Below are 24,006 nucleotides of genomic sequence, written 5' to 3' on the forward strand. Positions count from 1 at the left end.
GATCAGTTAAGGTGAACGCTCGAGACCACTCCACCACCCATGAAGTGTCTGCATGTGGCGACAAGCACTCAGATTGGCAGCTTTAACGGCAATTGTATATACGGTATAGAGATTATCTATTTGTATCTATTTGCATTGGTGGAGTATAAAATGTGTGTGTGTGTGTGTATGCGTATGCGTGTGTGATTTTGATTTTGACGTAGTTTTTTAGTCATTTTGCTACGATGTCTCGCAGTTTATATTAGTGTCTTGCACTGGGGCATCATACCGCAGACATGTGGCATCATGTCCCACCCAGTCAAATTATCCAGAATGAAGTTTCATATAAAGAAGTTTGCACATCATATAAGGAAGAAAGCACAGCATATAATGAAGTTTGCACATCATATAAGTACAAAAGCACAGCATATAATAAAGTTTGCACAGCGTATAAAGAAGTTTGCACATCATATAAGTACAAATGCACAGCATATAATGAAGTTTGCACATCATATAAATACAAAAGCACAGCATATAAAGAAGTTTGCACATCATATAAGTACAAAAGCACAGCATATAAAGAAGTTTGCACATCATATAAGTACAAATGCACAGCATATAATGAAGTTTGCACATCATATAAGTACAAATGCACAGCATATAATGAAGTTTGCACATCATATAAGTACAAATGCACAGCATATAATGAAGTTTGCACATCATATAAGTACAAAAGCACAGCATATAATAAAGTTTGCACAGCGTATAAAGAAGTTTGCACATCATATAAGTACAAATGCACAGCATATAATGAAGTTTGCACATCATATAAATACAAAAGCACAGCATATAAAGAAGTTTGCACATCATATAAGTACAAAAGCACAGCATATAAAGAAGTTTGCACATCATATAAGTACAAATGCACAGCATATAATGAAGTTTGCACATCATATAAGTACAAATGCACAGCATATAATGAAGTTTGCACATCATATAAGTACAAATGCACAGCATATAATGAAGTTTGCACATCATATAAGTACAAAAGCACAGCATATAAAGAAGTTTGCACATCATATAAGTACAAAAGCACAGCATATAATAAATATTCTCATCTTAAGACAGCTCTGGCGTTCCATAGATTTGTTTGTAAAATACAATAAAATTGCAAACGGCCATGTCACAGCAAGCCCCGCACAAAAGAGTCAGTGAAAGATTCGCACTAAATGCTATTAATAACATTAGAGAGAGAAGGTCAAGGTCAGAATGCATAAAAGAATCATCTAATATCAGATCTGCTACTTTGCCACGATTCGTGAATATGAAAATTGTATGTCATAGCACAGTTGTAATTTTAAATGATTTTAATGCTAGAAAATTGAAACAAGATTCACACGTGATACAGCCCCACGAGTGTAATGTGCCGCCATGTTATAGTCTATATTGTTTGATATACTGATTACTCCAAACAAAACTTCATGGTCCCAGATCTGCTGAAGCATGAGTCGACGGCAAATCTCGCTGCTTTGAAATAAACGTTATATGGATAAGGCTGGTAATATTTTCCTAGCTGGAATCTACTGCATGTTATGGTCTGGGTTGTACGTTATGGCACGTACTTTTGTGTTTCAAGTTTCTCCACAACCTCTAACGTGTAACCTGTAGGATCAATTATAGCTATAGAAACATATCCCATTTCAACAACTCCTCTCTCCATGCACTGACAGATAAATATCATAGACAATGTTGTGTTCGGAGGAGAAACCTTGAAGTCCTTATCATTACAGGTTTGGTTGTTTATGAGAAATCATTCACTGGGTTACTCCCTTGCCAGATTGATTACTGAAACAAGCTTACAGGAATCCGAGTTTTGAAAGGAATTTTCTTGACCAAAGCTTCAGGTTGTTAGACCATCTTGATGTCCGGCAAATTATTATACATTCGAGCCTTTACTTAGATAATATATATTTCGGTGGTGGCTAGCAAAGCAGAAAGTGACAACATCTAGGAACCCTTTTCCGTAATCGGTCTTTTAAATTCAATCTCTCTTTAGAACTAAAGATTAAAATTGTATGGTGCTTTGAATGTCCTTTAGAGCGAGGTTTCGTTGTCTCGATGGATATTCAAGTAATAATTGCAATGTATTGCATCCGTAAATGCCCATTTTGCTTTCAACGGTCATAGTTGAATCTTTCGAGAAACGAATAATTTTTTCAACTATTTCAATTACAACTTTTTGAATCGAAGTTTTGATCTGAGGTTTTCGATATTTTACAGGTTCATCGAGAAAGATTGTTAATTATTCTCACAAGCAATTAGGTTCAAGTATTAATTGCAATGTACGACATCCGTAAATGCCCATTTTTATTTCAATGGTCATAGTTGAATCTTTCGAGGCTTTTCAAGATAGTTTAAAATGACGTGATCTTTCAGACTAGACCGTTTTTCGTAAAGAACCAATAATTATTTAAACTATTTCATTTCAATTTAAAAAAATTAAGTCGAAGTTTTGATCTGATGTTTTCGATATTTTGCAGGTTCATCGAGAAAGGTTGTTAATTATTCTCACAAACAATTAAGGGTTTTGTAAATGAAAGATAAATTAAACTCAACTGTAGTATGTTGCTAGATGGCTTCTAAACCGGATGCCTGTTCACAAGCCTGCGTCATTTGCAAATATTCTGAAACGGAACCATAAAACGGGCCCACACACACATACACACACACACACAAAGAATCTACATGTTGCGTGGGTATGTTCAGTGGCTATGTTTAGTGGACCTTATTTGAAATTCGGAAAGCATCATAGATAAAAAGATTGAATGAAAAAAATGACACCGTTTTTGTTGACTCCTAGGCATATAGTGATGTACGTTTTCTGTCTGAAGTTACCGATTCCTGTGTCGATATCTGCATTGGAAGGGCCGATCATAAATCATCATAAGACAAATTTAATGTAAACTTGCGAACTGTAAATAAGGGGAATTGCTGAAGAGAAAACAATATGCCCTTCAATCATGAGCGGCTACTATTCTCCAAGATCCGTGCAGTCAATCTCATCTTTCTACTGGTCATAGACCAGAAGAGTTTGTAGATGGTCTATTGTCCGTCGTCAGCTCGTATCTTAGCTAAGATTGTTATTCCTCCTAAACTGGAGGATTGCCAGGAATCTTAGTACGCATATTCGCGCCAGGGTGCAGTTGGTCCTAAGTGAAAATAGTGCTGCTCAAATTATCCATTACGGTCGCCACATCAACCATAAATCTTGCTATTGTTACCCCTCCTGACTGAGTGGTCATGTTAGATTGTGTTTTCACTATAAAAAAAACATATTTATGTCCAGCTGGTTCTAAATGAAAATGGTGCTGATGTCAGTTCCAAAATGGCAGCCATCCTGAAAATCTTGTTCTCTACTCCTCCAACATTGTTCATCATATATATATGGGGTCTAAACTAAACGATTCTCTTCAAGTCTAGCCAGTTTTAAATAATAAAAATAGTGTCGATCTGGTGCAGAAGCCGTCTTGAAAATCTTGCTATCGCTACTCCTCCTGAATGGATGGTCATATCAGCAAGGAATTTTCCTTGAAAGTTTTCTTAATGATGTCTAGTTGGTTCTAAATGAAAATATTGCCGATGTCCGGTCTGATATGGCTGTCATGGCAGCCATCTTGAAAATATTGTTATCGCTACTTCTCCCGAATTAATCGTCATATCAATACAGGATTTTCACTAAAATACTTCTAATGTCTAGCTGGTCCTCGGTAAAAATGGTACCGATCTGACATCCAGTATGGCGGCCATGGCAGCCATCTGGAAAATCTTGTCGTCAAAACTCTACTTTAACAGAAAGCCATATTGACTTTGGGTATTCACGAGAAGACTTCTTATGATCTCCAGTTGGTCTTAAATGAAAATGGTGCCGATCTTACGTCCAATATGGCCATCAAAGCAGCAATTTCGAAAATCTTTGTCATTGCTACTCCTGCTCAATAGAAAGTCAAATCTTCAAAATATTGTTATCTCTGCTTCGCTCCAAATGGATCTCAGTATGGGGTTTTCACTAATAGACTTCTTATGAAGTTTAGTTGGTTCTAAACCAAAATTGCACTAGTCATAAATCCAGTATCGCTGCCGCGACGACTGTCTTAAAAAGTTATCACTATTACTCTTGAACAGATGATCATTATGGCATGAGGTTTCCACCAAAAATACTTTGAATGATGCCTACTTTGTCATAATTGAAAATGGTGCCAAGCCGATATCCAATATGTTCACCATGGCAGCTAATTTTAAAATAGTGTTATCACTGATGGCTTCAACACTCGACAGTTAAAAGGAATAAATGCCCTTATCTTCCTGTAAATTCTTTTCGCCTAGTAGAGCGTCAGTCAGTTCTATCCTATCCAGGGACTCTTGATTGATCGAAACCACGGCATTAGTAATCGGATATTGTATTAAAAGTGCTTGCGTACGTGTACTTCTGTGTGAACGTGCATACATTTGCTTTATTTCTATCAACCGGAGTCTGGTCAAGGTCTGTATAATTGTTACCGGTAGATGTCGCTCATTTCTTTTATCTCTGGTTATCTTTCTTTAATTCTATTGTTGTAGTTGTTTTGTTTTAGTTCTTTCTGTCGAAAATGCACCATATATACGGTAACGTCTATCAGTAGGATGTGTGTATAAGCGATAAATGCAAACATTTATAATGTATTTTACAGATATTAGACTATTTTAGTGCTTATTCACGTGCCCCTTTATATGTTCTCGTAAGTTAGTGGAAAGCTTCCATTTCTATTTGGTTCTACGTATTTCACATTAACAGGGTTTTGATGAGCAGTGTGCTCACTCTTTCTTTCACTGGTCGTATTGAAAATAGTCTGCTCTGACATCCACAATAGCTGCAACAGCTGCCCTTCTGAATGGACGGTCATATGAGCATGGGATTTGCATCGTATGGTGTCTAGTTTGTCCTAAATCACATCAGCGTGGGATTCTCAGGAAAATACGTCGTATGGTGTCCTGTTGGCCCTAAATGAAAACTGTACCGATCTGACGTTCAAATCCATCTTGAAAATATTTCATTCTCCATCCTCCTACATAGATGGTATATCAAAATTGGGTTGAACCAGTAGACTTCTCGTGATATCAAGTTTATCGTAAATGAAAATGGTGCCGGTCTAGCGTCCGGTATGGCCGCCATATTGAAAATCGTATGGCTACTCCTCCTGAAAAGGTGGTGATTATGACATGGAGTTTGCACCAAGCTACTTTTTATGATATCTAGTTGGTCCTAAATGAAAATGGTACCGATCTGAGATCTGAGATATAAGACGGCCGCTACGTTGGCCTTCTTTAAAATCCTTTTCTCACTAATCCTCCTGAATGTAGATCATATTTCCTTTAGGTTGTACCAGATGAATTTTTACCTTGTCTAATTAGTCCTAACTACAAATGGTGCCGAACAGATATCAGATATAGCTGCCAAGGTGGCCAGCTTCAAGATAATCTTATTATAACTTTTACCGAATGAATGGTCATATCAGCATGGGGTTTTCAGTAAAAGATTTATTATGCTGTTTTGTCAATTCTAAATTAAAACGCGATAATCTGACGCTGATGATGTTGCCATCTTGAAACTCTTGCTGTCACTACTTCCTGATTGGATGACAATTATGCAATGTAGTTTTCACCTAGAGACTTCTAATGATGCCTACTTTTATAAACCAAAGTGGTGCCAATCTGACATTCAATATATCCACCACAGCAGCTAATTTAAAATTTAGTTTGAATACCATCAGTAAAAAGGAAAAAAAAAATGACCTGTTGAATTTATGGAACTTAGTTTCGACTAATAGATCGTCAGTAGCTTCAAGGGGATATTGTTGTTTTCTTTGTATTATATTTACCATTTATCGTAGAGTGTACAGTGTATAAGGTATGGGTGACATTTAATATCGAAGTTCATTCAATGACAATTTGCACAGTTCGTGTGGAAATCTAATTTAAATAAACTGAAACTTCATACCTACTCGCTGCAACTGGGATTTTTTAAATATTAGTGAATAACACCTTCTCAGTTCTTACATACATGTACAGTGATTGCATATTTTAAGATCAGTTTAGCCAGATGGATTAGTGCAAATTGTATTAGACTTCGCGTTCCAAAGTTTCAATATTTTCATTGTTATGCTAACATCTTCATTTTTTTAAGGAGTAGTGCGAAGTTTTGTTGTTTTTTCATAATTTTTTATGCGCGTTCCGCATAGTGCTTCTTGCGGAAGTATACATAGGCCTTGATTATGAATTTAACATTAGATAAACATATACTATTTTTGCTTTGTAGATTAACATAAAAGTGAATTACTTACCTGCATTTAGAATAAAAAGAAAACCCCACAATGTGCATTCGGTACAAGTCTTTTAAGTTTTAACTTCTTAAATTTTACAGACCAATCAAAATGGAGAGAATAGTTGGGTTGTGGTTGTCTCCCGTTTTTAACGTAACGGATTTACCCGCACTGCAAGAGGAAAAATAACTGTTTACTTGTCGTTTCGTTACGGTTAAAAAGTTTTTTTGTTGTTTTGTTTTCCAAAGTTATGAAAAGGTGGATTACTTTGAACATCTTCAAAAGGTCAAGCATTGATCAACATCCAATACGTAAGACGTTTAATGCCACTGCTTCAAAATGCAGTATTGGAGTGCTAGAGGGAATTCTGTTCGAGGAAGAGGTTCTGAGCTAAGAGCATTTCCAAGTATGTTTAAAAGAAGTTATAGACGAAGATTCCTTTAAGATCTGTTATGTCAAAGGTCATCACGCATCGTTTACCAGTATATACCCTTCCGAACACGTATTACAATTCCATAAACAAATGACATTCCTTTGAATTAATAGTTTAGAAGAATACATTCAGAATCATTATAACATGGCATTTTTACAACAGCAAAAATCTTCTAATGATGTTTACTTTGTCCTAAATAAAAATGAAGCCAATCTAAGATCCAATATGTGTACCGCAGAAGCTAATCTGAAAATCTTCTTAACGTTAATGAATTTCAGAGATGGTTTAAACACTCGACAGTTAAAAGGAACGTCAGTCGGTTCGAGGAACTATTGTAGGTCACTGGGACGACAATGTTGCTGTTGGTTACACGCTTTAGGACACGTACGACATACAACATCATATTTCCGTGGGAATGATGAGGGACACGAAATGATACAAGTTCGTAGTTGTGTTCCATGTCGATGTGTTCTGTTAAAATTTAGGTAAATCGTGTATATTTTTGGATAACCAAGGTTACAACGAACACACATAGATATACATGTATTTCAATTGCTCTTCGTAAGATTCGTCAGCTTCGTACAACCAGCGTGAAGCAATGCTCCGTCCTCCAAACAAACTGCTGCGCAGACTACAAGGTTCGATTTCCCATATTATAGTCTTCGATCATGCGATGAAATTCTTGATTTGTTTTCAAACGTCGATCACATTCGTATTCCTACATTTCTATTAATTGGTATCCCTTGACCTTCTAAACTCTGGAGTTGTTAATAAATTTTGTCGTACAATTATTCAGTGGTAAACCATGTCAAAAGATTTTTTCGGGTCTCGGTGAGGATAACATTTGAGGCATCCATGAAAGAAACACCCCACAATCTTTGTCTCTTCTAAATCATAACCATCGAGGGAATAAGTTTCAATTTACTTTTCTAAACCTTTCTAGCATGATGTAGCAATCTCCTCATTGGTATGTTCCATCACCGTCGGGGCCGTAGTAAGGAACTTAAGACAAATACGGGAGAACGACGTGCTGATTTTCTTTTGTATTAAAAGTGTATGGAAAATACATCCATTTACGTTATTCCAAAAGATTTAAGCATTTTCCTCAAAGGCATAGTAAAAACAAACAACTGATGAAATCTTCAAAATTATACTTGTCCCACTTTATGTAAATTATTTTGGCTCCATTCAAGGTGGCTTCTGGACATACGGGTCCTTATTCTGAAATTTGTTACAAAATAAATGTTCCGTCGTACCCCGAGAAATTGTGGGCCGTTGCAGTGGTGTATTGATGACAGTGGCAGTAATGATATTCTTACGCTTTGTTCCAGGTGATATCGGTGGAATCTTAAACCTACTGAGCGAATTCAGAACGAGTATCGAAGCCATGAAATAACTTCGCACGCCTCCCCGCCCCCCATTTAAATACGACACACTTCAGACAATGATAAATGCTAATGCTAATCCTATGGATGTTTCTGACATTAAATTCCCTTATCCGCCACGGTACTATTTTTACAAATGGAGGCATAATGTTAAATTCTCACAACCGCCATAGTGACCTTTATCAGGCATATCGCCACACTATACAAATGACACTTAATTAAGCAAAACTTGCAAGGTTGCATTTTAAAGGCAATAAAAGCTATTCTACTGTCTCTGTTCCAAACAGGCTTATAGACTGAAGATTTGGGTTGGGGAGTGGTAGAGATGAAGGAGAATATGAATGGTAAACAATCAAAACCCCTTTGGAAAAGAGACAGCAATTGAGAATTTTAAAATGAAGTTTGATTAACCAAAATGATTCATAGTTAGTAAATTTAGACATGTATCCATTTGTGTAGCAAAATTATTCTTAAATGATCCCATTGATTTCATCTGGTTCAAAGCGTTCAGTTTTGTGAAGCAACCATGCTCAAACGTAGAAACTGCACATCACAATTCGGATTAGTTGTGTGTGTATGCGCTCATCAAACAGTTTTTATGGTAATTTCGTCATTAATTTTCTTATTTAGTAACTGATCATGTACGAATAGCAATTAAATAGGATTTGCTGAGTTCAACCATTTTTTTGCAACACTAAGAACAGAATAAGAACATTCGTGCTCAAACTCCTGAAAACGTTCACTGGAACACAAAAAAGCATGAATAGTATGAGTCAAATTCTGGCAAACATTTGAAAATTTGAACAAAGTCGTCCGCGTTTGATCTGATATTCAAAACAGAAGCAAACTTCCAAACTTAACAAAACAAGTTCTTAATTCTGGTGTGATATCAGTACCTCAGTTCCTTTATATATCTCTTGTTGATATATCTATTGTATTCATATATTATTAATATCAGTAATTCAGTCCCGTTATACCAATGTTCATATAATATTAATATCAGTACCACAGTTCCGTTATACCAATGTTCATATATTATTAATATCAGTAATTCGGTCCCGTTATACCAATGTTCATATAGTATTAATATCAGTAATTCAGTCCCGTTATACCAATGTTCATATATTATTAATATCAGTACCTCAGTTCCGTTATACCAATGTTCGTATAGTATTAATATCAATACCTCAGTTCCGTTATACCAATGTTCATATAGTATTCCGTTTATGGATTAAGATTGCCATTGAACATATATATGCACACAAAAATACGCGAAAAGAAAATATATTCGGTTTCACTGGTTCAGCTAATCAAATGGATCTAGCCAGCTTGGCTTGTATTTTGATCAACAAATCTCTAAATAAACGAGTGTACTGTAATGAATTTACGTTTTCAGAATATTCCCTAATTTATTGGTGCAAATGTAATGTATCTCTCTAACTGTAAGGAACATATATATTATGCATTTGTCAGTCAATCATCCTGTACTGTCCAATTTCATTCTTAATATATTGAAAAGAAACGCGCTTTGTGTGTGTGTTATCGTGTGGATAAAACAGTCATTGTTAGCAATGCAAGGTATTCTAAGATATTCTAATTAACTTTTATGCAATCTATAAATATCCTCAACATCCCACTTATTATGTATAGGTACGTCAAGCATTTGATTGTCATCAGATTTCGTCTGCTACATTTTGATGAGGTTTATTTCGGCGCCGCTGTCTCGAAGCAACAGTTGTAGACTTCACGGCAAGAACATTTTCTAATCACCATCGCAGTCGGTGGTAGATGCAGGAAAGCATCCATCACTTGGCATGAATCCAGCACTATAAACCTCAGCTGTAATTATATGTTATGACGAATCTATGTATATTATCTCTACAGAACCGTTCTGTGACAATCCACTGTTTTGTTTGATTTTCCTCACAAATGACAGCCATATTTGATGCAGAAACGGACTCGGTCTTTTCTGTTATGCCTATTATATTAACAATGTAAGAAATGCGAAGAATTGTACTGATATGAGATTTTTGAAAGAGAGTCATTTTCATATATATTTTGAAACAGTATGTCAACATATCTTTCTTATATATATATATAAGTCCTAAAGATAAAGAATGACTATCAGGATGTAAAACGAAAAGCCGGTAAAGAATCAACAAGATTTTTAACGGTTGATTTGTTCTGCATACTTTCTTGCCATACTCATCGTTGGCAGTGATAGCTACTTCAGATTTCGTGATTCTATCTGACATAGCATCCACGTATTTTCATGAACTCAATGTGATCGCGACAGAACACACTGTTTACACCAGATGTACTAATTCGACGAATCTATGTTGCCAGATATTGTTAACTGTACGCCCGAATTATATTCCCGATAAGTCATGTCAAATACTATTATCTACTTGGACAATACTCACTCCAATAGTATATCGCAGAAATGTTCCTACAACATTAAAACTGACAATGATCAAAAGATCAAAATTCAGTCTGTAATATTTACGAATCACCAGGTTTCCATTTTTCTTTATACCACCAGTTGTTGTACAACCATTGTTTGTTGGAAATTGAAACTAACCATCAACCGGTTTCCATCCGGGTTCTAAGTAATTTATTACATACTTGCACATTTAGTTCCAACGTTGATTTTACTAAGAGGCAGGTCGTCTTACTGACAATGAAACGCTAAGGAGTGTTTATTTCATAGCACGTGCAGTACCGTGTTGCTGTCGCTTTAATATATTCCATCCAGTATCGAGAAATATTTTTTTTTAACCGAAATATTCTGTATATCGAAGAAAAGAAAATCAGACGAATTCTTTTAATTTTATTGAGAGACTCTGACGAGAGAGTTTACGTTATCTTCTTAATGATGGCATGTACTAAATTAAAATAAATATTTTTAGACACCACGGGAAAACATATCCTATCCCTAGCTACGATATCGTAGCCTCAACTTGATTTGTTGCGGTTGAGGCTACGAAATGATCCCATATCATGTAATGGAACCAAAAGAAATCATCACTAAAGTCAGAAAAACAAATAGTGTAGAAATCTACTACATAAGTATAATCATATTGTAAGGACGTTTGGCTTATTTTGAATTTATAAAGCCCTTACACGATAAAATAAATTGGCATGGTTACGCTAACCTTACCGTGTCCGTCATGATAGATAACGCGAGACTCTCACCGTGACCCCTTTTCTATGTAAGGCTGGCCAGACCATATTTGGATATTCTACGCTATGTTATTATCAATGCGCTTAGCATTAAGAGGTTAGTGTAGCATGTAGCATGATGTCCCACCCAGTCACATTATCCTGACACCAGGCCGACCAGTCCTAACACTAACCTCTTAATGCTGAGCGTCAAGCGAGGCAGCTGTTAGTACCATTTTTGTAAATCTTTGGTATGACTCGGCCGGGGATCGAACCCACGACCTCCCTCATCCGAGGCGGACAATCTAACCACTAGGCCACCGGAGCGGTCAAAATAGAAGGTAAGGGTCACAAAATTTATTGAATATTTTTCACCCCTCCCAGTACCTCAAAGTGCAAGGTATTGCTAAACGATAGTGTTTAATAAACTTGATGGTGTGTAAGGGCCCTACAGCGAGGATTCAAATAGTCTACTGATGTCATCATTACTGACGGACTAAGCTATTTGGGGATTGTTGCCTTGCCATTCCTTCTTCACGTCTTTCTTTTATCTTTTTGAGGCCAATCTTGTTTGGTAAATTTCAGAGCCACAAAACCATGTTGCGGGTGTATCTGTGTCGTCTCAGGTACCGTTCAAACTTCCCATCATAGGTATAACATATAACAGCGTGAAGGGCTGTATAGCTGGGGGTAATTTTAGTAATACAAATAACAAAACTCCATATGTATATTAGACCTCTTCATTTATTATTAGCAACCAAATGGCTAGACTTTGTGTGTGTGGTCTGTATGTCTCTCTAAAAACGTTTTGTTTGGTATGTTATCCAGTTGGAGAGACCTTACCTTGCTTTATACGTAAAATTCGTTTTATCCTATCTCTCTTGGTGGATGATTTTTGTTTCTGTTGCTGTTGTATATTAAACAACTCCGTTAGGCACAGCAGAAGACAATAAGAGTTGCTTCCCTTGAGAAAAGCATTTATATATATTTATATATATATATATATATATATATATATATATATATATATATATATATATATATATATATATATATATATATATATATATATATATCGCAAGGAGAGTGTAACTGAGACAACCAGACTGAAACAAAACAGTAATACTTGCAAAATAGCTAGATTTATGTGTCGTATTGGTGGGTAAAAGAAAGTTTTGTTCTGTTCTATTCTCTTCAAACAGTAAAGTGTAATTATCAAAATGCTTGCTTGTGTGCCTGTGCAAAATTGGGGTTTTCAGCATACTAAATTTGCATATCCCTTAATACATTTGCTATCTTAATTAAGGAGAAAATCATATAAAAATTAGAGGCTATTACTTTAGGACTTGAGTCTTCCAGTGCTGTCGCTCTTCACGTGTGCTGTAAATACAGTGTCTTGCGTCTACGAGTAATCCTAAAACCAATATTTAAAATTCAGTCTTTTTTAACGTTAATTTTGCTGTTCTTTTGTATATAGATTGAGCCCCTATTTACTGGAGGGGGAGTACATTCTCATGTAAGACTTTGCTGGTTTTCTATCGTTTGATTTCACCCTCTGTAATACCACTTAAATCTCGCTTAATTTACGTAATCATTGCATAGATTGTATTTTGTTTTGCATTTTTCTGTGGTGTCTGTCAGTTTCGTTCTGTTGTATAGATAACATTTACAACTGATAAACGCTGCCTTGGACAAATCATTCCTCTGGAATATTTCACTCACGCCACGATTCAACTTCGATCCCAACATACCATATTGATTTAATCATTTGTGTAGCCTAAGTTTAGTTACTACTAAACATAGAATGAAAGTTATTAATACACTGAAGATTTTACTGAATCTTGCTTCATCTATATGGTGTAAATATGCCACATGGCCTGGGTTTTGTTTGTTTGTTAAGATTAATTTTGAGGTAATTCTTTGTTAGAAAAGGTTTTATAGATGCCCACGAAAAAATATTTTCTTTCAAAGATAAAATGCGTTGATGGTGGTGTTGATGATGGTGGTGGTGTTGACACATTTGATAATGCTATGTTTGTATTAAATTCAAGATAAGTTTACATGATCCCATCATCATTTATGTGATTCTCATGACATTGTCTTTAGTCAAGCGTGTTGTCTTTACACTGTTTATTTTAAGCCCCACTGGTCATAGACTAGAGGAACTTATGAGATAGTATGTTGTCCGTCGCCCGTCCGTCAGATAGCTCTAAATTGTTAGCGTTACTCATCATTAACTGCTTGGAAGATTGCACTGAAAATGTACACGCCTATAGTCATAACTTGGTCCAGTTGGACCTCAGTTAAAAAATTTGTTCTTCCTACTCCTGAATGGATGGTCATTTTAATATAAGGTTTTCACTTAATGACTTCTTATGATGTCAAGTTGTTCCTTAGTGGAAATAATGCCGATCTGGTATCCAGTATGGACCACATGGCAGCCATCTTGAAAATCGTGTTATCCACATTGAAAATCTTGTAATAACCATTCCTTCTGAATTGATAGCCATATCCACAAAGGGTTTACTCTGAAAGATATCTTAAGATGTCTAGCTTGTCACAAACAAAAAGTGCTGATCTGACATCCAATATGGTCGCCACAACATCAGTCGTATTTACTATTTTGAAAATATTGCTATTCATCTTGAACAGCTTGCTATCCGTGCTAGTCATACATGGATGGTTTTATCAGCATGGAGTTTTACTGAAAGACTTCTAATGATTTCCAGTTGTTCCTAAATAAAAATGGCATTTCTGACGTCCAATATAGTCGCCACGGCAGCCATCTTGTAATCTCCGCTCGTCCTCTGTGGATGGTCATAAAAACATGGAGTTTTCACTTAAAGACTTCCGATGAGATCCAGCAGATCCTAAAAGAAAATGGTATACGTCTAACTTCAACTATGGCCACCAGGCGACCATCTTGATAATACTTTTATTCCTACTCCTCCGATATAGATCGTCATATCAACATGGAAGTTCCACCAACAAACATCTTATGATGTCGAGCTGGTCCTAATGAAAACTGTGCCGATCTGACGTCCAAAATGGCCGTTATAGCAGCCATTAAAACAAAATCTTATCATAACTCTATCTGAATAGGAAGTAACTTTGATGCTCGATTCTCACCAGGAGACTTCGTATGATGTCAAGTTGGGCTTCAGTGAAAATGGTGCCGATCTAACATACTTTACGGTCGCCACACTGAGGCCATCTTACAAATATTGTTTGCATTACCACCCCTGAACGTATCGTCAGCTCAGTATGAGGTTTTCACAAAAAAGTCTTTTTATTTTGTCTCCTTTGTCTTGATTAAAAAAAAAAACACGCCGATCTGAATATGGCCGCCATGGCAGTCCAATATGGCCGCCATGGTAGTCATATTGAAAGTCTGTTTAATGCTACTCCTGAATGTAAAGTCATATCTTTAAAATATCGCTCTCTCTACTCCTCTCTAATGAATGGCTAATTCAATAAGGTGATTTCATCAATACACATTTTATGACGTATATTTCTTTTGAAACGTAGGTAAGTATTGTTCTTGGGAGGGTCATACAAAACAATATAAACTCACGCAGAGAAATCGTAATGGTTTATAAATTATGTTTACGTGTGATGAGCAAGACAGTAGTACGTTCATATATTTAATTATTTATTTTCCGCAACTTGCACTATTTTTCTGGTCATTTTTAACATACGAATAAATTCATATATATTTTAATATTTTAAATTTCATGTACTGGTTATCATGTGTTGTTTTGAATCCAACATTGCTATCCATAAATTGTATATCTGGAAATTATAGATTGATCATGTCACTTATGCAATATATTCAAGTTATATTGTAAACGTAACTGAATGCAGATTTGTGTATCTACCCACCTCGAAAACGTATTTTATTCATTGTTTGTACAATTTCTATCATCTCCCCAAAAACCGCTGAATTCAAGACAATATAGCTTTAGTCACGTTTTATGTTGTGCAAAATAAAAAAATATAAACAACCCACAAAAAAGCACCCAAAACATAATCAACGTTTTGTTACCTAAATGGCTTCAGAATCTGTCTGATCTAGTAATTATCTTTCTTATATTTTTATTTTTAACTTTATCGTAGCCATACAGGAGATGATAATACCCCAACAAACTGGACTGATCTAGTGATTTATAAGTTTGATTTTCAGAGCACTGCCATGACTTGTTGGTCTAGTAATTTTTTGGTTTCGATTTTGAGCGTAATCGCATCCCTTGCGGCGTATACAAACACAGACATAAGTGGTTGAGCCCCGCGTCTATAATTCTGAAGCATTGATTATAAACGTTATTATATAATCAATGGTGCCGTATTTCATTTTTAGAAAACAGGCACAGAACCAAAACATTCTAAATATTTTTCTTTCTTTTGAGGACCTTTCAAAGCCAGATTGTTATTTCGCTGCAGGGTTGGATCGGGGTGGGGTGGGGGTGGGCAAAGGATCCGGACCGCCACCCACCCCGGGCTAAAAGCCAGCAAAACACTCACACACACACACACACACACAAACGTACAGTCACTTTGTTACTTGAAATCTGACCATCGTTCTATTCTTGCGCACATTCAATGGGTAGTAGACGTTTGCTTTGTTGCTCTTTGGGGGAAAGTCAGGGCCCTTTTGAAATTTTGGAACGTCCCCCACCCCGCCCCACCCCACACACTTGAACTGATCAGGCCCTGCGCTGATGTGGAGCACTACTGACCTGCGCACCATTCTACAGTCAAACCTGTCGTCGGCAGCCACGTCATGGAAGATAAAAATAACTTCGAAAGACTGGTGGCTCCTAAATTAAGCTATCATTTCTAAAACAGTTTTAGAGTAATGGAGGTTATAGCTGAGCAGTGAGAGATTTTTATTCAAATATCACTATACATGTAGTCTGAACAAAATATTTTCCCTTGACCCAGTATGCTGATCTAGTACAATTTTCAACAAAGATATCCCAGCGGAAAGCCACAAATAAATTTGATCCTTTATCCTTTCCACAAACGATTTTATTAGCGATGTACACAATAATATCCAGAGGCGAATTTGGGGTGAGGGTGGGGAGGGGTTGGCAGAACACCAGAGCTGCAGACAGGATTTGTGGACCCTATGAATTGCAAATTGTGACGTCGGTAGGACCTCTAACCGTTGTGGGTCCCCGGAATTTTGTCTTAGTTGTAATAACATGTCCGCGACCCTGCCATTGGCGAAACAACTGGAACATTCCCAAGAGTACGTTTTCTTTACATTTAGATGGTTAAAATTAGGCCCAGCACAGGCTTAAAATGTAGGAGTTTCCTGGGCCCAGGTCTCCGCTTGGAGTTACGTCCACTAGACTGCTCGATTACTTCTTTGTACTCCCTTTAAACGATACTAAATTATATTTCTTTATCTTGCCCTGGCAACTACTCTAAAGCCATTGGGACCATGAGTTTGATTTTATCTTGAATATGTTTCAGAGAGAACCGGAGCTCGAGGAACAAGCCCTCGACTGGATTGAACAAAATCTCGGAACTAAATTGGACAGGAGTAAAGATTATGCTGACGTTCTGAAAGATGGAATCGTGCTCTGCAAGTAGGTGATCTCACATAGACATTTCAAAGTATAGCATACCGTTATTGTTTTCTCTAAATAGTGAAGGATGCTGTGGCGTGACGGGTTGTTATGCTGTCACTGTGGTAGGTGTGGGTGGGGTGCTTCCAATATTTTATTTAAATTATTATAGAAGTCCCACCCATGATCGATTTTGGTTGGAAGTTAAATTAGTGAAAGAAAGATGTAAAGCTAGACCCCAGTCAGCAATGCCGACGGTTAATTGATTGTATATACAAAAAAAGTGAAATTCAACGTATAACAATTTGATGACAATTCAATAGTCAAATTATTACAATTTTCCAAGTACTCTCCTTCCGCTCGACGCTGTGATAGCCTATTTCATCATTTGATTAGTAGTGTGAGATAGCTTTCCACCTGTCCTTGTATTATATTCATTTGTGTACTCTTCTCTCCTATTCCTCCAATTCCTTCTCCTCTTCCTCCCGACTTTCTCCAAATTCCTTCTCCTCCTCGACTTCTCTATACTCCTCTTGTTCCATTTTCTCCTCCTCGACTACTTTTCCTCCTCCTCCTCGGCTCTGTACCGATTAGACTTGTTGACTCCGACTGCTCTGCTAATCTTACTTCCGTCTCCCCTCTTAGAGACTCGGGACTCACTGAAAAGAAAGTTCTGTCCCCCAAAAAGCTTCCTGTGAAAACACAAGGACATATCACGTGAATAAGTGCACTAGTTTACTACGAAGTAACCTATTAGCAAATGACAAATTAATTCTGACCACAAGCTAACAATCTACATAATTCTCTACATAATACTCAAATTCATTTGTCAAATACGCATGTAAATTTAACACTACAAAGGTAATTCTACGTAATAAACGATCCTAGTAACTAAGTATACATACTACACATAATTACAATTACAATGCCGTAATATTCTGCCAAAATCGAGCAACTAACTTACTGACCTTTACGAAGCTTTGTCTTTCCTTAGATTCTCTCCTCTATGTTTTACCATCGAATTATGAGTTGCACTCTTGGCGTAACCGTTATTGCTCAGCGTCATAAGTCGGATCGAAATTGTTATCACACCCTCTATTTCAATTCCGATTGGATATCGCTTTGACCCGATCCAATCAAACTTAGCGGATAATGTCCTTCTCGCTGTCTGTCCACGTGGGGACGGATTTAGAACACTCCCCGTTCCTCTAATCTTTGGACAAAGTTGTAACAGATAGGTGGGAATCGCTCGATCTAACGCCTGTGCCGATTCAAGATGCCTGATCTACTCTCTGTCACGGTAACCTTGTGTAAGAGATTAACCCTAGCCTGCGGCTATGTTCAGACATCAAACCATGGCTTGTAATAATATCTTTGTTTATGCACGACTTACTAACTGGGACTGATCAAACGTGACAGATGCTTTGAAAATAAAGTACAAAGTACCAATCATCAACCAAATCTGCCGAACCTGATGAAAGTTATCTTGTGACGAATACATAGTGTTATTCCTTGTTTCTTTTTTAACATCCTTGCAAAGCAACACATTTCCTGTAAGTTCAGCGTAAGTTTCTGATATTATTCTTCTAAATCTGGAACTTGTCATATACCTTTTTTTTATAATAATAATAATAATAATAATAATAATAATAATAATGAGGACTTTGTATGGCGCCTAATCTTTAGAAGCTCTAAGCGCTTTACAACATTAGACAACACCTATAAGATAAGAAACATAATAATATTATTACAAAAACAAACAACATGAAATTAGAAAAACATTAAAAAATAAAAAACATGATGAGAATGTTTCAGGTAGGAAATATTATTAGGTCTTTAAGTTTGTTCTTGCAGTCGAAATAAGTGAGTTTTGAGGGCATTCTTGAATGTGATCACTGTGTCTTTGTGTCTAAGTTCAGTGGGCAATTCATTCCACGTTGCTGGGCCCTGGTATGCAAAAGAACGCTGTCCATATGACTTTGTTTTCATAGTGGGAATAATGAGTATACGATTGTCAGAAGAGGAGCGTAAGTATCTTGCTGGTGTGTACACATGGGTGAGGTCAGATAGGTATGTTGGACTGGAGTCCGACAGTAAAATGTAGCACAGAGAACAAATTTTATGTTTGATTCTGGATCGAATGGATAGCCAGTGTAGGGTACAGAGCAGCGGGGTGGTGTGCTCTGATCGTGGTACTCAAAGTATGATCCGAGCAGCTGTGTTTTGAACTTTTTGAAGTTTCTGGAGTAGATATTGAGATGAAGCAGACAGAATTGAGTTACAATAGTCCAGTCTTAAAAGTACTAATGAACACACAAGTGTTTTAGTGGCATCAACTGAAAGATATTTGCGAATTGAGCTGATGCGTCTCAGCTCAAGATATGCAGCCTTGCATATGTTCATGACATGTTGGTACAATGTGAGAGTACTGTCCAGAGTAACACCTAGTTTTCGTACTGATTGTGTGAATTTAATGTTGGCGTTGCTGATATTTATTGTTTGAGGTAAAGGATGTGAATGAGAAAGTCTTTGTGTTGTGATCAAAATGGCCTCAGTTTTATCATCATTCATTTGCAGCTTGTTACAGGTCATCCATGATTTCACATCAGAAATGCACCTCTCTACACCTTGGATGGTAGCATCAACTTCAGTTGGGTGGCTAGATTTGTATATTTGGGTGTCATCAGCGTACAGTTGGTGAGACACTGGATGATGATCTATGACACTTGAGAGCGAATGAGTGTACAGAATGAAGAGAACATGTCCAAGAACAGACAACATAGATCAACTGGGCTGGAGTGTATTCCATTTGCAGATACAATTTGTGTCCTGTTGACCAAATAGGACTTGAACCACAGTAATGCTGTATCATGAATGCCAAATACATGCTGGAGACGGTGAAGTAATATATCATGGTCTATTGTGTCAAATGCTGCAGACAAATCAAGGAGGGTGAGGATTGTAATATTTCCGCTATCCAACGCAGAGAGAATGTCATTAACTACTTTTAGAAGAGTAGTTTCAGTACAGTGGCAAGGGCGATATGCAGATTGTACATTGCTAAAAAGACTATTTGAATTTAGATGAGATACAAGATGGGATAGAACAACCTTTTCTAAGATTTTTGAAATGAATGGGAGATTAGAAACTGGGCGGTAGTTCTTTAAAACGTTATGGTCTAGTGTTCGTTTCTTCAGCAGAGGCTTTACAATGGCAGTTTTGAAAAATGATGGGAATTCCCCAGATGAGAGAGAGGTATTAATAACATCAGTTAGTGAAGGCAATACTGGATCTAAGCACTCAAGCAGCATTGATGTTGGAATTGGATCAAGTTCACATGATTTTGGTGCACTCTTCATCAGGATTGTACGTACGAAATCCATAGAGACAGGTTCAAATGCTGCTAATGGTTGCCGCTCAAATTCTGTATCCCAACTGTATGGTGACGACGAGTCAATTGAAATTGTGGTGTCAAGCTTATCTCTAATTGTTTGTAGTTTGTCACGGAAGAAATTTGCAAACATGTCCGGAAGGTCGACTGGAGAGAAGGTAGTTGGAAGTGGTGTTGATTTGTTCCTTGACATTAGCTTGTTAGTAATCTCGAAGAGCTCTTTGCAGCTGGAACTTTCCATGATCTTAGTAGTGTAGTGGGCTGATTTCGCTGCATGGACTATATTTGTGACATTCTTCTTAGCGTCTTCATAGATTTGCTTATGAATAGTGAGTCTGTTGGAAAGCCAGAGCCTCTCAGCTTTACGGCGGTCTCTTTTAACAGTGCGAAGCTGGTCCCTAACACTGCTATACCATGGAGAACACTTTTGAATTGATACTCTGCACTTAGTAGCTGGGGCATGTTTGTCAAGTAATGAACGCAGACAGTTATCGAGTTGTTCTGCTGTAGGAGGTAAACAAGTTGTTAGGTTAGCTTGGATGGCGTACATTAGTTTGGTTCTATTTATCATAGGGAGGTTTTTCTTAGTAGCAGATACAGGTGGAGGGTTAGGGACTGATACGTCAAGATGGCCTGTAATGCAGAAGTGATCTGATACAAGGTCATGGGATACCAGGGAGGACCGTAGAATGTTATCATCAGGTCTGTGAAGAATCCAGTCTAAAATGTGACCATGTTTATGGGTGGGTTGGTTAACTGACTGTTTGAGGTTGAAAACATTAATGGAATCTATGAGTTTTCATGCATTTGAGTTTCCGGGACAGTCAAAGTGAAAGTTGAAATCTCCAAGAATAATCAGGTTGCCACCTATCGAATTTCCATAGTCCAGGAGATTCGGAAACTGCTCCAAAAAGAGAGAGTCAGCCAGCTTGTTTTTTTCTACTAGGAGGAGGGCGGTACAGGCAGAAAAAGATGGACTGCCCTTTGCTCCAGTGTGAGTGTGGTTTGGACTAGTTCAAACGATGTGTGGTCGAAATTGAATGTTGTGGTATTGTTAAGATGTTTTATCATGGAGTTCTTTGTGATGACCGCAATTCCACCTCCGCGAGAATTACGGGGGAACGACTTGATGGAGTAACCAGTGGGTGTTAGATCCGCACACTTGGGCTCATCGCCTGATGTTTTTAGCCATGTTTGTGTCACGAAAAATATGTCAACATTTTGGTCGTTGATAAAATTAACTATTTCTGTGCGCTTTTCCGGTGGTCCTACTGACAGGGCATTGAATAATGCAATGTCCAGAGGTATTTCTTGGATAGTTGACACAAAGGTTGACGAATTAATTGGGATTTGAATTAGGTTATCTAAATTAACGGTCGAAATATTTTTAAATGGTTGTGCCGAAATAAGGGAGATAACTGGAATTCTTCTTCCTGTTCTACGCCGGCCAGCTTTGAAATAACTTTTCTTTTTTCGCTTCTGTTTACATTTAGGTAATGATGAATGTAGTCCCATTTCGTTTAGTCTAGAGCACAATGTAGTGTGGAGAGCCAAGGAGTGAACATTTAAGGCAATTAATGAGGGTCCATCGTAGCATAAACGGGTTGACTGGCGAGTATCACGTGATGGCGGTTTGTTCAAAAACAGTGGAGCAAGACAGCTGAGAAAAAGTCTAATTATTCTCGTTTCCAAAACAAGGAGATGAAGAAACACATACGAATTTAACAGCCAATACGTAATGAACACAATAACAGAGATGAAAACAGGCAACAAGAACAAATATCATGAAAACGGCACTAAAAAACGAACAGCTGCTTCAAGCCGGTTAAGCGATAGCAGCCATCTTTTTTTAAAGATGCAAATCATGCAACTGTCTTACCACTTTTATGACGTCAACTAAGTATCAATCAAACGCAGCGAAATCGAATCCCGTAATTTCGAAACTCTTACATCAGGTGACACTAGGTAAATTCTCTACCTTTTCTGTCGTAAGCTAGAAAAATAGTGGTCAATGTTATATGCATTCATGCCCGTTATTGTTATTACGTCATAATAACCTCATTGACGTCAAAATGGATTGACGACGTGCTATCACTAATAGCAACTTAAGCAATATTTTTAACCTTTTTACAGTGAATGAGCTATTTAATTCTTTTTATTTCATAGTTCCATGAATTACAATAAAATAGGATTTGGATTTGGATTCTTTTTAACGTAGCTTTAACAATTATTCAGTCATTTCGCTGCGATGTCTGCAGTGTGGCAGTTTATAGTGACGTCTAGCACTAGGGCATAATTTTCACTGACGGATCCAAAACAACCGAACCCCCCAGAATAGCAGCTGCAGTGGTTATTCCTTAATTCAACATACAAATGGGATCCAGATTACCAGGCCACTGCTCTACTTTCACCACAGAGTTCTGAGCAATAATAGAATCATTAAAATGGATTAAAGACCAAAATGTTCCAAAAGCAGTTATCATGAGTGACTCACTTAGTGTAATAGAATCCATCAAATCTCACAGCACCAAATCAATAGAACAATTCTTGGCTAGAGCTTTTTATATGCTTAAGGAATTATCCACAGCGGATCAGATAGTTGAATTCATGTGGATAGTGTCGCATATATGAATCCCTGGTAATGAGCTAGCCGACAAAGTTGCAAAAAACATGTTAGGGAACCCTAACCCTGCCCCACTCAGATATAGCATAACAGAAGCCCAAAGCATAACAAGAAACTATATTAACAAGAAATGGCAGGAGCACTGGAACTCCACTACCAATGGCAGGATACTCTACTCCATTATAAAAGAAACCAATAGGTCCATCAAACCACCCAAAGTGAACAGCCTGGACCAAAACATTATCAATCACATCGTAACCGGAAAAACAAAATTAGCAGGAAGTTTTGGCAAACATCTAGGACCGAAGCCTGCTAATATCAATTGATATCACTGCAAAACCATTGAAGACCTGCCACACATATTCAATAGCTGCTCATAATATCAAGAAACTAGAACGGAATTTCAAAAAGCTCAAAACAAAATTGGATCCCCTACCACTTACCCAGATTTGCTTAAAAATAACAACCCCAACATAAATATTACCTACCAAAACATACTTAAATTCCTAGACACATCCAATCTAAAAGAAAAAATATAAAACACCCTAAAAGCATAAAATAAACAACCCGACCTCACTTAAAAATAAATTTCCACCAGCAGATGGGCACCTTTGACATGTCCTGGGGGACCTGAGTACTCAGCAAAGGTGTCCCTCTAGCTTAAAAATAACAACCTGTAAAACATACATAACCCACCCAAATACTCTCTAAAACCAGATTAATATACATAGACAGACGGGCGCTTTTGATACGTCCCTAGGGACCTCAATACTCAGCATAGGTTCCCGTGTTCTTAAATCCCAAATATATCGTTAAAAAATAAACAAATATAATATTTTTAAAAATCTTCTTCTCTGCTCTCTTCCTAGCCCTAACATGAAAGACAGCCAAAGTAATACTGCAGCATAATTATGTGATACAGACCATACTAACACTAAAGCAGCACAGAGTTTTCCATCCAATGCAACCTAGCTCATCTTTAGAACAATTTCAGACACAAGAACCAAAACTCAAAATTCGTGCAAGTACAACCATTTACCAGCACCCTGGAATGAGCGGGCTCTTGCCTGCAGATGGTCGCCTGCCTTCCTGGTCACTACCTCT

General features: G+C 37.2%; 1 protein-coding gene across 1 annotated transcript in view; it reads left to right on the forward strand.

The window, feature by feature from the left end:
• The window catches only part of LOC149799096 (myophilin-like), an 85,612-nt gene that overhangs the window by 55,775 nt on the left and 5,831 nt on the right, over positions 1-24,006 (forward strand). The window contains exon 2 of the mRNA XM_089958083.1: positions 16,794-16,909. Coding sequence (XP_089814209.1) covers positions 16,794-16,909 — 116 coding nt within the window. The remainder of the gene's footprint in view (positions 1-16,793; positions 16,910-24,006) is intronic.

This window comes from Sinohyriopsis cumingii, chromosome 5, assembly GCF_028554795.1.
Source record: "Sinohyriopsis cumingii isolate HCF-2022 chromosome 5, ASM2855479v2, whole genome shotgun sequence".
Taxonomy (NCBI): Eukaryota; Metazoa; Mollusca; class Bivalvia; order Unionida; family Unionidae; genus Sinohyriopsis; species Sinohyriopsis cumingii.